This window comes from Drosophila gunungcola, assembly GCF_025200985.1.
Source record: "Drosophila gunungcola strain Sukarami chromosome 2L unlocalized genomic scaffold, Dgunungcola_SK_2 000052F, whole genome shotgun sequence".
NCBI lineage: Eukaryota > Metazoa > Arthropoda > Insecta > Diptera > Drosophilidae > Drosophila > Drosophila gunungcola.
Genome location: NW_026453165.1, coordinates 543,198 through 556,810, shown reverse-complemented (window position 1 = coordinate 556,810; position 13,613 = coordinate 543,198). Strand labels below are relative to the sequence as shown.

The following is a 13,613-nucleotide window of genomic DNA, read 5'->3' as shown; positions in this document are numbered from 1 at the left end:
GGTTATCGATAACTAGGGCTACACAAACATAACCCGTCTATCGATAGTTGCATGCGATTTTAAATTATTTAAATTTTTCATATATTTGATTTGAATTATCAAATTTCAATATATTTTCATCGGTTCAACAAAAAATAACTATTCGTTGCGTTTTAAGCCTTATGGTTTATTTGTTTTTGCAACCAATAATGTTTATAATTTTTAACAATATTTAAAACTTTTTAGGGTTAATTGGATTTTGATCTTGAATTTCTATTAGAAACAAGAGTGTGCAAGACACAATTTTTAAAGAAATCGCTTGCTTAAAAAACTTTGTGAAAACTGTTTAAAACTTTAAAGCCTTACAAAAAAAATTGGAAAACCGTTACAATCTGACCACTTTGATTTGAAATGCCTTTTATGGGATATACAATTTAACATTTTGTAAGCACATTAAACTACACGGCAAAATTATGCTTGTACATTCCGCTACTAACTAACTTAGGTGATAACTATTTAGGAAAACTGAACGGCGGACCATATGGATACATCATAGAGTTGTAAGGGGCGCCGGCAGCGCCCAAAAGGGGAAACGGAAACACTTGAGGAGGTAAACTAGCTGCGGCCTTCGCGGCGCGTTTTCGTTTCTGCTTGGACACGGGTGCTGGCTCATCGCTGGACTCGGACTCGGACTCCTCGCTCTCGCTGCTGGCTTCGGTGGCACTGTCCTCGTCTTCGTCGTCATCATCCTCCTCTTCTTCATCCCTCGGCTCGAGCTTCATCCTCTTTTGTGGCGTCTTCTTGGCCTTCTTGACCGACTGTTTTTTGTCCTTTTTGGCCTTGGCTGGAGTAAGAGCAACTGGCACAGAAACTGGAGCTGCCACAGTGCCAGCGGGAAAGGCGAATCGTTGCTCGCCATGGAAGGCGGTCATCTGCTGCATCGCGAACTCCATGAATGACTGCATGGCAATGTTCAGGTTGGGCGGATTTGGGCACTTTTTGAGGCCGTGATATCGACCAGAGCAGTTCCGGCAGATCATCTGGCACTGAAAGGAGGTGTGGCCCTGAAAGTACACCAATTTTTAATACTTGTATGGAATACCTATGATATACATACCTTCTTATCGCAGATCCCGCAAACATCGACGGTTTTACCCTTGTTTTTTCCCTTTCCCGCCTTCTTGTCGCCTTTATCTTCCAGCTCGCTGCTCTCCTCCTCATCTGTAATGATAAACTGGCGCTCCTGAGAGCCAATGCAGACCACATCCTCCTCGTTTTCGTTTTTCTTCAGCGCTTTTTTACTTTTTGCCCGTTGCGGCCGACTCTCTTCGTCATCGGAGTCCGAAGATGAGGAGCCGCTGGACGATTCCGGTTTTACCGACTTCAGTTTGGGCGTGGATACCACAGCCAGTTTACTGGCCTTCTTTTGTGGGAGGATGAGGATGCCTCAAGTGCGGACTTGGTGCTGCCCATCACCTCGCCGGGTTCGGGATCGAGTTCCTCATCCTCCGAGCTGCTGGACGAGCTGGAAGAGCTCTCTTTCTTCTTATTAGGAGACTTGGGTTCCGGCTTGACAAAGGGTTTTGGCTGTGGCTCCGATCTTATCATTTCCTTCTCCCTTTTGATGTTCAGCAGCGAAACAGGGGGCTCTTCTGGCGGAACAGCCACCTCAGGAACAGGTGGTGGTGGTGGTGATGCCACAGCAGCATCAATGGTGGCAGGTGGCAGGCTCTCCTGCCTCAGCGAAGAGGGAGCAGGTGAGGAAGCATGTGTAGGTAATGGTGGGTCGTCGGTGAAATCGCCAACGTTGTCGTAGTACAGCATGTGACTTTGGCCCGGGCTGACATGCTGTTCTCGGCTGTGCCATGAGTTGTTGCGGCCACGCCTATTGGAGTCCCTGTTGCGGTTCCCTCTTCTGCCGCCGCCGCCGCCGCCGCCTCCTCCTCCACCCCCACCACCTCTTCCAGCTCCCCTACTCCGTCTGCTGCCACCTCTCTTGTTTGACTGCTGCTGGTTATTCGGCTGCTGTTGGGGATCCCTGAATTTGTTGAAGGCGCTCCCGTTTTGGCCACTTGGGGGTCCATTGTTCGACCAACTTGAATTGGAATTGTGGTGGTTTCGCTCCTGCTGCGAGTTATTCCAGCCGGAATGGCCTCCGCCGTTGTGCATCCTGGAATTTGTAATATTTATAAACCGCTTGCCGCGGCGCACGTGTTGAGCCGATAGGAGTTATCGATAAAAACTTATCGCCAGCAGTGCCGTCGGCTTGATTCCTTTCAAGCTAAATTTGGCTATTCATTTTTTTTTAACTGAGCTAAACTTCTAAAGTTAAGCTCAACATGAGTATTTAAAGCAATACATTTGCACAAGCTAAAAAAATAAAGGGGAAAAATAAAATAAAGCTTAGTTTTAATAAATTGTTCGTTTGTAGATATTTCCCGCTAGTCTAGATAGTTAGTCCGCACTCTGAAAGTGTCACCACTAGGCCGTGTGGAAAAATAAATAAAGAAACAAACAACCGAAATGAAGCCAACAAAAGCACAAAAATATAAGAACAGATTGGACAAACGCAGCAGAGACTGGGGAAAGGAGAAATTTAAGCCCAGGAAGTATGTTAGACCGGAAGTTCCGCCCGTGCCGCAGGCCACCGCAAAACCCTGGCAGCATGTGAAGAACGACATCATTGACGACTCGGAGGATCGTGGTCACCAGGATGTGGACAACGAGGACGCCAGGAAGTTCATGCAGCAGAGGGAGCAGAACCACCGGCGCAATATCATAGAAGCCAACCGAACGGCGGCCACCAAATGGGAATCCTTTGACGAGGAGCAGCCCTCCTCCACTTCTAAAAAGCAAGAATTCGGGAAAAAAGATGTGGCTTCGGGTGAAAAAGACCTTCTGTGGCAGTGTCGCAAGGGAGAAGTGCCCACAGCGGTTGAAAAGTTCACCACAGCGGAGCGCAACTTTTACAAAAAAAGAATCACGTTGAGCCTGAAGACAACCGAGCGAGCGGGAAAACTCCACGCGGCCATAAAAGATTTGAGAAGTAATAAAAACTGGAAACGTCGCACCGCAGGAGGAATTCACCCCTTACAGAAAACGCGAGGAAATGTAAAGGAACCTTTGGAAAAAAAGGGACAGAATGGAAATAACCCCTTCAACAAGGAAAGGAATGAATAAGAGCTTAAACTTAACTCTATCTAAATCCTAGGCTGTACGTTTTACCATTAATGAATGGGAACTTAAAACTAAGATGAATTTTCTTACAAAGTCAAATAAATCAAAGGTCCATTGATGAATATTAAAACAGGTTTTTGGGTGACAAATCAGAAATGTATACACAACATTACTACACACTTTATGTAAATCTTAAAAGTAATGGTACAAATACATGTGGAATAGGTCGGTGAAAATAAATAAACTAAACAGTATTCAACTGCTCCTCCGGCGGGAGGAGCAAAAGGAGATTGAAGCGACGCCCGCTGCGCGATGGATCCAGCCAAGTCCAGCTCGGATTTTCAGCCATTGGCGTTAATCAGCTTGGTAATTAGCTGGTTAAACTTGCCGTTGGTGGTCACCGATTTTTTGGCCGACCGCACCTGATCCGGCGAGTGTTGCAGAAAGTAAACGACGATAAATTCGAGTGTTTGATTGGCTTCCTTGGGGTACATCATGTTAAAGGTATAGTAGTAGCAGATCAGCTGGGCCAGAATGTCCGGCAGGTCGTTGTCCTTGGCGGCGAACGTGGCCATTATCTGGCCCTCGATGTAGATTTTGGCCTCCATCTGTGGTTCCACGCCATCGGCCGTTGCTATGGGCGAATCTGTGGGAAAAAGTCCGGTTAATATCCGTATTTGAATACTCGGCTATTTGCTCAACTGATCGATGCTTTTAATGTATTAAAATATTTCAATGCATAAGACTTTGTTTTTATAATTACGCTTGGCATCTCAACAATAGTAGTTGTTCAAAGTACTCACTGACTAGAGCCACCCAGGGGGCATTTGTGGGATTCGTGCTCTGTAGCGCTTCCTTGCCAAGGGAACCGCTCTCCAGGTGCTTGAAGATGTAGTCGGGATCCTCATTGAAATGATACGCTATGCCACGCAGCAAATTTGCGTTGGTCTCCTCCAGAGCGTTGATCTTCTTATTCTTCGAGCTCTTGAAGAACCTAAAAAAGCGCTCCTTTTCGCCGGCCAGACGCTTCTCCAAAACCCGGGGATCGATGGACATGAGCAGCTCGAAGTGCTGGTACAGCACAGCCTTGTCAAAAATATATGGCCAATTGTCCCTGATGGCCGTGATGTCCGGAATCTTTTCGCTGTTATTGAAGAAGGAACGCTGAAGCGGAAAACACTCCTTCATGTATTCGATAACGGTGGACTCTTCCAGGGGGGAACTGCCGCGGTAGCTGGATATTAGAAGTTCCTTCTTTTGCTCCAGATCCCTGTTGACAGCCAGTGCTTTGGCACTGTCGCCATTGGAGGCTCCAGCTCCGAATTTCCGTTTCTTGCTGGAGATGTGGATCTCAAAGGTTCCAGAACCTCCGCGCTTTTGCGGTTTATTGAGGGTATTGTTACGGTTGATCATCTTGGAGATGAGCGACTGCGGAGTGGTGGCAATGAACTGACCCTCGCGGTCCTTCTCAAGCAGGGAGTCCGGGTACTTTTCAGCCGCCTGCTGGGCCACCTGCCGGAAAACCCTTATGGGAATGTGGGCAGATATTTCGCGGAGAGCGTCCACCAAAAAGTTGGCCAGAGTATTTAAGCGCTTGCCCAAGCTAAGCTTGCCCTTCAGCAGCTTCATTATGTCCCCGGGCACCTTACTCCAGGGTATCGAGAACTCCTTGAACAAAGCTGAACTCTTTGCACTCGAAGGTGTTACGCTGGACAGCGACAAGGTCTCGTCATTGGAGACAGTCGAGTCGTTTGGGTTGGACACAATACTGTTGTTGGCATAGAAGCTGGGATCCACCGAGCTGCCGGCGCGTTCGGATCGATTTAACGGCGACGGCGGAGGCAGCACCACATACTCCTCTGACTCGGCCAGAAGCATCAGCAGAATCTTCTCCTTGGCGGCGAACAGGAGCACGTCGTCCTCGCAGATTTCGCAGCCGTTGCTCTCCAGGACAATCGTGCCGCCACAAAGGCCGTATTTGTGGGCTAACAAGGGGAGAGGAATTTTCATAATATGTTTGCTTTACAATAAAACATGTATAGTTTAATTGAGAGTTATTTTTGACTTAGGCGTGTTTTAACATCACAAATTTAATTTAGTTTGATATATTATTAAATTTTTTAATTATTAATAATTAAACAATTTACAGAGTTCCAATTGGTTCTCTAAACTGAATAAGTAAGATTTCCTTTTATCGAAAATACAAATTTAAGGCGATGTTAATGCAAACTTATTGCAATTGATGTTTGAATTCGATTTGACAAAACCGATTGGTTTAGAGTTCAAAATTAAATGTAATTTTTGAGTATTGATCTATTATAAAATTCTTTTTAAACAAAATTCGTACCATATTTGGAATACCGAATTCCAATTGGTTCCAAATATTTAATTGATTTTAGTAATGTTCGATAGGATGGTTCTACTGTTTATCATATCACAAACGGCTATAGTTAATTAAAGTACGACTTTATTGGCTAGAATTTCTTACCCTTTTCGATTACATCCATTCGCGTGGGTAAGGACATAAAAGTCTTCTTGATCTTGCGATCGGCGCTGCATATGGTAATCAATACTTTGTCAGCCAACTCGGTCTTGGGCTGGCCCTCGTCCTTTTCGTCCTTCTGGCCCTTCGCAGTGGAATGCATCGATTCTGTGGGGTCCAAACAATAGGGAAAAGCCATAAGTTATCGCATAGGTGACACAAATAAATTTGCAAACCGGGTGTTTTCTCACCGCAACTCTCTGGCTTTTTCGCTCCTCCTGTTTGTACACCATTTTCGATTGTTGTTGCCTTTGCGTTTGCGGCCGGCGCTTGGTTTGGAATTGGATTCGGACTGATCGGCGTCTGCTGGGTCTTTAGATCGCCGGCGGAACTGACGGGCGGTGCGGGGGCAACGTCCATGGCTTCTATTTTCGTTTGTGCGACTCCAACCAAACCCCAAGCCCTGATTTCCGTTTTTTTGGACCGTGAAACAAAATAATATTGCAGAATAGGGATGTAAAAAATTAATCGATGCTTGTGTGCGCTACTATCGCGATGGTATCGATACTGCGCATTCTAGTGTGACCATATCGCGCTTTACGAAAATAAAACACCGCGTTGGGCTTGCCACATCGTCCGGAAAACTTAAGGTTTTTCATTTAAAATTTTTAAATTTACTTTAAAAATAAATTGTTTGAATTTTATTTTTCTTTAATTAGGGTCAGGGAAAACATATCTTGATTGGTGTATATTTATCAGTGACTACAATTGATGAGAGTTTAATAAGTTTAAAATTTGATAGTCCTTGAAAGTTTTTGAATGAAATAAATACCATTTAACTTCTTATATTAACACAATGGTATAACAAATTAAAAACAAGTTTTTTACAACAAATTTTCTTTTTTATTACCCCTAATGAAGTGGTTGTATTTACGTTAACATTATATTAATAACATTTCCGTTGAGCATTTAAAAGTATGCTACATATTTTTGCAAACGTATTTCGAGTAGATGCATATTCTTGGTGTGACCATTTTTCAAAAGGTAAAAAATCCCCGACAAACTTCGATAACACCGATTTATAAGTATCGATGTATCTCCACCTCTAGCTTCCTGCGAGTGCAAGCACTACGCGATTTATTTTTGTTTTTTTCCTTGGTTCCGTGCTGTTCTTCACTTTAAATACTTCACTTTAAATACTTTGCACTGTCAGCCGATTCAAGGACTTATCAATCTAGGAAATTCCAGGGAAGCCTACAGCGTCACGATGCATTGAAGAGCGTTTGAACCAGCAGAGGCGGGCATCAAGCCCATTTAAATTCACCAAAGGCGGCGGCTACTTAATGTTATTAATAGCGGATGCAATATTTTAACTTTCCACGCACGCCCAACATTATGCAGATGTTAGTGATTGGCCTCGAGCAAATGGTAAAAGCAATTTAAATGACATGGCTATTTCTAACCCCCAGAAAGTACCTCGAACTCGCGATCTTGTGGCTGTGGGTGGCAGGAGCAACCGCCAGTTTGCCCAAATTCAGCACAATAACGCCAGCGACGAGTGCTCAGCAATCGGATGTGGAACTGGAGCCCATCAATGGGACACTCAATTACCGACTGTATGCCAAGAAGGGCAAGGACGACAAGCCCTGGTTCGATGGCCTGGACAGCAGGCAGATCCAGTGCGTCCGTCGAGCCCGCTGCTACGCCACCGCAAACGCCACCAACACCTGTTTCGGCTCCAAACTGCCCTACGAGCTGAGCAGCCTTGATCTCACCGACTTCCACACCGACAAGGAGCTGAACGAGAAGCTGAACGACTACTATGCCCTTAAGCATGTGCCCAAATGCTGGGCAGCCATACAGGTTAGGAATCTTAATGGCATCTAATGAACCGCCCCATTTTGGATTGTTCCATTAGATACCTATAAGGAGGGTCGTTAGAAATCTGTTGAGGTCACTAAATTGAAACTGTTTCATTTCAAATTCATGTGTGTTGAAATGAAATGAAATGAAATATTATTTTAGATTAGCGAGAATCGGACTTGATTTGCGTACTCAGATTTGTCACAAGCATGCTATTGCACCCAATATTCATTTTCCATTTACCTTTTTTAAGATGTAGTTCTTTTGACCCTCGTATAGACAACAGATAGTCAAATAGCTGAGACCTAAAAGGTCGTACCTGGTTATTTTCCATCTAGAGTAATGTATATAAATATAAGTATATTCAAAGCGGTAGTTCTTTTGACTCATAAAACCCGGATTAGCTTAACTTACAAATTTGAAACCATTTACAGCCCTTTCTGTGCGCCGTCTTCAAGCCAAAGTGCGAGAAAATCAACGGCCAGGACATGGTCTACCTGCCTTCGTACGAAATGTGCCGAATTACTTTGGAACCCTGTCGCATTCTGTACAATACCACGTTTTTCCCGAAATTTCTGCGCTGCAACGAGACTCTCTTTCCGCTGAAATGCACAAACGGAGCGCGAGGAATGAAATTCAATGGAACTGGTCAGTGTTTGAGTCCTTTGGTGCCGACAGAAACGTCGGCCAGCTATTATCCAGGCATCGAGGGCTGCGGCGTGAGGTGCAAGGATCCGCTGTATACCGACGACGAGCACCGGCAAATCCACAAGCTGATCGGCTGGGCTGGCAGTTTGTGCCTACTCTCAAACCTCTTTGTGGTGGCCACCTTCTTCATCGATTGGAAGAATGCTAACAAGTATCCGGCTGTGATTGTATTCTACATAAATCTGTGCTTCCTAATTGCCTGCATTGGGTGAGTTTAAATTTTTATTCTGATTTTCTCTGTATCTCAATGTAAACCGATCATTGCATCTCAGCTGGCTGCTGCAGTTTACTTCGGGATCCCGGGAGGACATTGTTTGTCGCAAGGATGGAACACTCCGCCATTCGGAGCCCACGGCCGGCGAGAATCTCTCCTGCATCGTGATATTTGTGCTGGTCTACTATTTTCTTACCGCTGGAATGGTTTGGTTTGTGTTCCTCACCTACGCCTGGCATTGGAGGGCCATGGGCCACGTCCAAGATCGCATCGATAAAAAGGGTTCCTACTTCCACCTGGTGGCCTGGTCACTGCCTCTGGTTCTAACCATTACCACGATGGCTTTCAGTGAGGTCGATGGCAACAGCATTGTGGGCATCTGCTTTGTCGGCTACATTAATCATCCGATGAGGGCAAGCTTGCTTATCGGACCGCTCTGTGGTGTGATCCTTATTGGCGGCTACTTCATCACCCGCGGCATGGTGATGCTTTTTGGACTGAAGCACTTTGCCAATGATATTAAGTCAACTTCTGCGAGCAACAAAATCCATTTGATCATCATGCGAATGGGAGTCTGTGCGTTGCTCACTTTGGTTTTCATTCTGGTTGCCATTGCTTGTCACGTTACGGAGTTTAGGCATGCAGATGAATGGGCCCTGAGCTTCAGGCAGTTTATAATGTGAGTGAAATACTTGATCTTTACGTTTACCCAAGCTTATATACTTTTTATATGCAGTTGCAAAATCTCTTCCGTTTTCGAGGAGAAGAGCTCTTGTCGCATCGAAAATCGCCCTAGTGTGGGCGTCCTTCAACTGCATTTGCTTTGTCTGTTCAGCTCCGGAATTCTGATGTCCACCTGGTGCTGGACACCATCTTCCATTGAGACTTGGAAGCGGTACATAAGAAAGTACGCTTTATTGCTGTTATTTTTTCATGAAAGTTTTTTTTTAATTCACCATCTTGTATAACTTGCAGAAAGTGCGGCAAGGAGGTCGTCGAAGAAGTCAAAATGCCCAAGCACAAGGTCATTGCCCAGACGTGGGCCAAGCGCAAGGATTTCGAGGACAAGGGCAGGCTCTCCATAACGCTCTACAACACCCACACGGATCCCGTGGGCCTCAACTTCGATGTGAACGATCTGAACTCCTCGGAGACGAACGACATCTCCTCAACCTGGGCTGCATACCTGCCGCAGTGCGTGAAACGTCGCATGGCTTTGACGGGAGCAGCGACAGGTAACTCGTCGAGCCATGGACCGCGAAAAAATTCCCTGGATTCGGAGATAAGCGTGAGTGTTCGTCATGTTTCCGTTGAATCTCGCAGGAACTCGGTGGACTCGCAGGTTTCAGTGAAAATAGCTGAGATGAAGACCAAAGTGGCATCCAGATCAAGGGGTAAGCATGGGGGCTCGTCCAGCAACAAGAGAACTCAGAGGAGGAGGGATTACATAGCGGCTGCCACTGGCAGGAGCAACAGGCGAAGGGAGAGTAGTACTTCGGTGGAATCTCAGGTCATTGCGCTCAAAAAAACCACTTACCCCAATGCTAGTCACAAAGTGGGCGTGTTTTCCCATCACAGCTCCAAAAAGCAACACAATTATACCAGCTCCATGAAACGGAGGTCAGCGAACGCTGGACTGGATCCCTCTATCCTAAATCAATTCCTGCAAAAGAATGGCGAGTTCATATTCCCATTCCTCCAAAATCAAGACATGAGCTCTAGCTCGGAGGAGGAAAACTCGCGGGCTTCACTGAAGATACAGGATCTCAATGTGGCTGTGAAGCAGGAGGAGTTCAGCGAGGATGATGATCACGATGGAATCAAGATTAAAGAACTACCAAATAGCAAACAAGTGGCTCTGGAGAATTTCCTCAAGACCATGAAAAAATCGAATGAATCCAACGGCGGCAATCGACATTCCCGCAATTCCACAAGAAGTCGTCAGTCAAGGAAGTCCCGCAAGAGCCATCCTAAAACGACTGGTCTAGAGCTGGATTTCAACAGGGATTATGTCCGAAGGAATCGCTCCAATAACTCCCTTAGCTGCTCCTCTGAGGAACTGGACGTGGCCTTGGATCTGGGCAGCCCGCTAAACAGTTCCTATTCCGGCATGTCCATGGGCAAACCTCAGAGCAGGAACAGTAAAACTAGCTGCGATGTGGGCATTCAGGCCAATCCTTTCGAGCTGGTTCCCAGTTATGGGGACGAGGAACTGCAACAGGCCATGCGACTCCTAAATGCGGCCAGCAGACAAAGAAACGAGGCAGCCAACGAGGACGGCGGAGGCACGGAGCTGCAGGCCCTTTTGGGTCAATCCCATCGGCATCACAGAGAGCCATCGTTCATGAGCGAGTCCGACAAACTGAAAATGTTGTTGCTGCCCTCATAATTAGAAGACTAAGCGGTTAATTAATGCATTTACTTAAGTTTTTGAAACTATTTTCAAAGGTCCTCCAAGACTGTTTCGGTTTTATTGGCTCAAAATCAATTGTTGTGGATAACTAGATGTTTTTGATATCTGATCAATTTTAAGGTATTCACTTGATTCAAAATTTTTATAACGAATTTTTATCATTTCTGTGTCTAACATAATTTGCAAACCATAAAATATAATGCTAGCAGCTAGGCAAATTGTTTTTAAATTCTTCTTAAAAATTATATACAAGTTGATTTTTTTTATGCGTACAAATTACATGTTTTAATTGTGAAACCGATCTTATTTCAATGTTTTTAATCCGTTAAAACATGTTTCTAGAACTTTCTTCATTTACCCCTGCTGAAAAGGAGCTAAAAGTACTGAAACTTTATATATTCGTAGTTTTTTATTGAGTCCACAAAATTAGAAACAGAAGTGATATTTTATAAAAAGAAACTATTGATAGATTAAAACCTAATCTTTAAAGAAATCTGAAAGAAACCGAAATAGGTCACATGTATATTTTTCATGCAGTTTACCTATTAATGGTTTTATTGAGCAGAATAAGCTAAACTACAACTACGAATTACGAATACTCATAGACATTAAGATGCGAACGTTAATTTACAAACTTTTCTTCCCATCTAGCTAGTAAGCATTTGAAACTCTGTGTACCTTTGTGAATTACTGTTTCCTTAATCCTGGTACTCACGCCAAAATAAATGTTCATTCATTTTCCTTTTCCGTGAGTACAAAGTTTTAAGCATTTGAAAAAAAAAACAGAAAACAGGTCATATACATTTTTCATGCAAGTTTACATAGCGATGTGGCTATAGTTTCGTCTAAACGGTTTTATTGAGCAGAAAAAACGAAACTACAACTACGAATTACGAATTCTCTTAGACATTAAGCTGTAAGCGTTATTTTACAAACTCATCTTCCCATCTAGCTAGTAAGCATTCGAATATCTGTGTACGGTTGTAAATGACTGTTTCCTAGTACTCAAGCCAAAATAACAGAAATCAGGAAATGGAAAACATACTATATTTTCCTGATTACTTTTCTTTGCCGTGAGTACTGAGCCTTAAAATAGACCCTAGATTATACATTAAAGTACGATACAAATAGCTCTCTTTGGGCAAACAAATCGTACCTCGAAAAGTGCCTACAATTTTACAAAATGTCTCTTAGTATTAGTATTGTGTAACCTAATAAACCGATTTAAAATCCTCGAGACTAACCCTGTTTGACCTTCTGTTGCTTGAGCAGCTTGAACTCTGGTCCCCAGACGACGCTGTTGGCAAACTCGCCGAGCAGATAGCACACCAGATTAAATCCCACCAGCAGGGCCAGGAACAGGTAGCGCAGGTAAAAGGGCAGGACCTCCAGAATGGGATACACCCACTCTCCACTGAAATACCGAACAATGTGCAGCCAGATGATGTAGAGCAGGATGAACGAGACGTTGCCCGCGATTCCGGCTAATCGACTCGGGTAGCGGCGGAAGCATGTGAATAGATCCATGATGGCCAAGAGTGCCACATTCGTGTGCACCACGTGGTTCAGCCAGCTGTAAAGGGTGAGAAATTAAAGAGGTGAGTTAAAAGAAAGTTTTGGGGGGATCTCAACAACAACAAAAAATTAGTGTGGTAATGATCAATTCTATATCTCTACACATTATTGATATTATTGTAGATTTGATGATCTTTACTCAAAGGCTGTTATAATTTCAGTGAAAAGTCCACATAAAGTATATTCTTGATCAGAGTCGATCTATCCATGTCCGCCTACGTAAACTAAACCATCGGAAAAAAAACATAAAAAATATTTACAACTTAGCTGTTCTTTAATTTTTACGACCATTCTTCGAGATATACTTAGTAACGGCTTACCAATTTATGGTTTACTTTCATTCAAATCTGAGAAAGTTATCTTATAGCTTTGCCACGTAAACAGAAAAACCAAAAAAACCTTTGCACTTGCCTGGGAAATATCGCATCGAGCGCAGTGGGAAAGATGAGCTCACGGTCCCACATGTAAATGGCCCAGAACGAGAGGCACACGTTGTGGGCGACTGGGAAGGCAAAGGCCGCAAAGACATAATCCCTGGCCTGTCTCAACCTGGACTTTGTATCCCCAGTGACCCTGTTGTCGCCGAAGAGATCGTTGAGGAGGGCCAGTGAGTGGTAGATGGCCTGCAGAATTACGTCTAGGAAGGTGAGATACTTGAACTTGCCTCCCCAGCGCGCCTTCAGCTCATCCTCGTCGAGCAAATCCGTGGGCCAGTGCACTCGGAAGTAGTGATAGTATATGCCATACGAAAACTGGGCGGCTGCCAGGAGATGGACCAGAAATCTCAAATATTTGAAGGCGCCACTCGTGTAGGCATCGTTGCAGCTGTCCAGACGGGAATTTGTGGCTTTGGCTGCTTCCTTGGCGGCCACAAATTCTCTCACCTGCTTCTTGCTTCTGCCCATTTTCCCCGGATAATGAGTCGAGCCGGAGAAACCGAAAACAAAAGCACGCCGAGCAAAACAAAACAAATAAAAGCTGGCTGATAAAAATAAACAGCTGATTGGGGCACACCACAAGATTCGATTTTACAGCCAAACTAGATTTTAAAATGAAAAATAAAACGCATATCCAAAAAGATCGAAGTTAGTAACTTATACTGATCAAAAAAACAACTTAAGCTAGCCTAAAGGAAATAAATTAAATATATGAAACAGAAAATTTTAAAAGCACCAGCTTTCCGCTTCTGTTTTTTGTCTAAA

At 44.3% G+C, this 13,613-nt stretch overlaps 5 protein-coding genes across 6 annotated transcripts; 2 read left to right on the top strand and 3 right to left on the bottom strand.

Annotated features, from left to right (window-relative positions):
- Positions 1-244: 244 nt before the first annotated feature.
- On the bottom strand, positions 245-2,230 carry LOC128253541 (protein mushroom body miniature). Its single transcript, XM_052981998.1, is given in 3 exon segments — positions 245-1,043; positions 1,097-1,417; positions 1,420-2,230. Coding segments are annotated over 3 exon segments (1,602 nt in total). The 5' UTR covers positions 2,149-2,230; the 3' UTR covers positions 245-491.
- A 197-nt stretch (positions 2,231-2,427) lies between these two features.
- Positions 2,428-3,286, top strand: LOC128253542 (uncharacterized). The gene has a single exon (XM_052981999.1). It carries the CDS (start codon positions 2,503-2,505, stop codon positions 3,157-3,159), a length of 657 nt encoding a protein of 218 aa, XP_052837959.1. The 5' UTR covers positions 2,428-2,502; the 3' UTR covers positions 3,160-3,286.
- Positions 3,287-3,290: 4 nt separating this feature from the next.
- LOC128253540 (uncharacterized) lies at positions 3,291-6,187 on the bottom strand. 2 transcript variants are annotated; one of them, XM_052981996.1, is made up of 4 exons: positions 5,875-6,187; positions 5,645-5,806; positions 3,960-5,141; positions 3,291-3,802 (listed from the first exon to the last, which is right to left on the bottom strand). In XM_052981996.1, the coding sequence occupies exons 1-4, from the start codon at positions 6,056-6,058 to the stop codon at positions 3,498-3,500; spliced, it is 1,833 nt and encodes a 610-aa protein (XP_052837956.1). In that variant the 5' UTR covers positions 6,059-6,187; the 3' UTR covers positions 3,291-3,497. The 2 variants fall into 2 exon arrangements, with proteins under 2 accessions (XP_052837956.1, XP_052837957.1); XM_052981997.1 differs by having other exon boundaries at positions 5,890-6,187.
- Positions 6,188-6,609: 422 nt separating this feature from the next.
- On the top strand, positions 6,610-12,073 carry LOC128253538 (protein smoothened). The gene is made up of 6 exons (XM_052981993.1): positions 6,610-7,041; positions 7,108-7,501; positions 7,936-8,417; positions 8,482-9,102; positions 9,160-9,330; positions 9,399-12,073. The coding sequence occupies exons 1-6, from the start codon at positions 6,998-7,000 to the stop codon at positions 10,810-10,812; spliced, it is 3,126 nt and encodes a 1,041-aa protein (XP_052837953.1). The 5' UTR covers positions 6,610-6,997; the 3' UTR covers positions 10,813-12,073.
- On the bottom strand, positions 11,671-13,389 carry LOC128253539 (androgen-induced gene 1 protein). The gene is made up of 2 exons (XM_052981994.1): positions 12,823-13,389; positions 11,671-12,409 (listed from the first exon to the last, which is right to left on the bottom strand). Exons 1-2 carry the CDS (start codon positions 13,314-13,316, stop codon positions 12,076-12,078), a joined length of 828 nt encoding a protein of 275 aa, XP_052837954.1. The 5' UTR covers positions 13,317-13,389; the 3' UTR covers positions 11,671-12,075.
- Between the last annotated feature and the right edge of the window lie 224 nt (positions 13,390-13,613).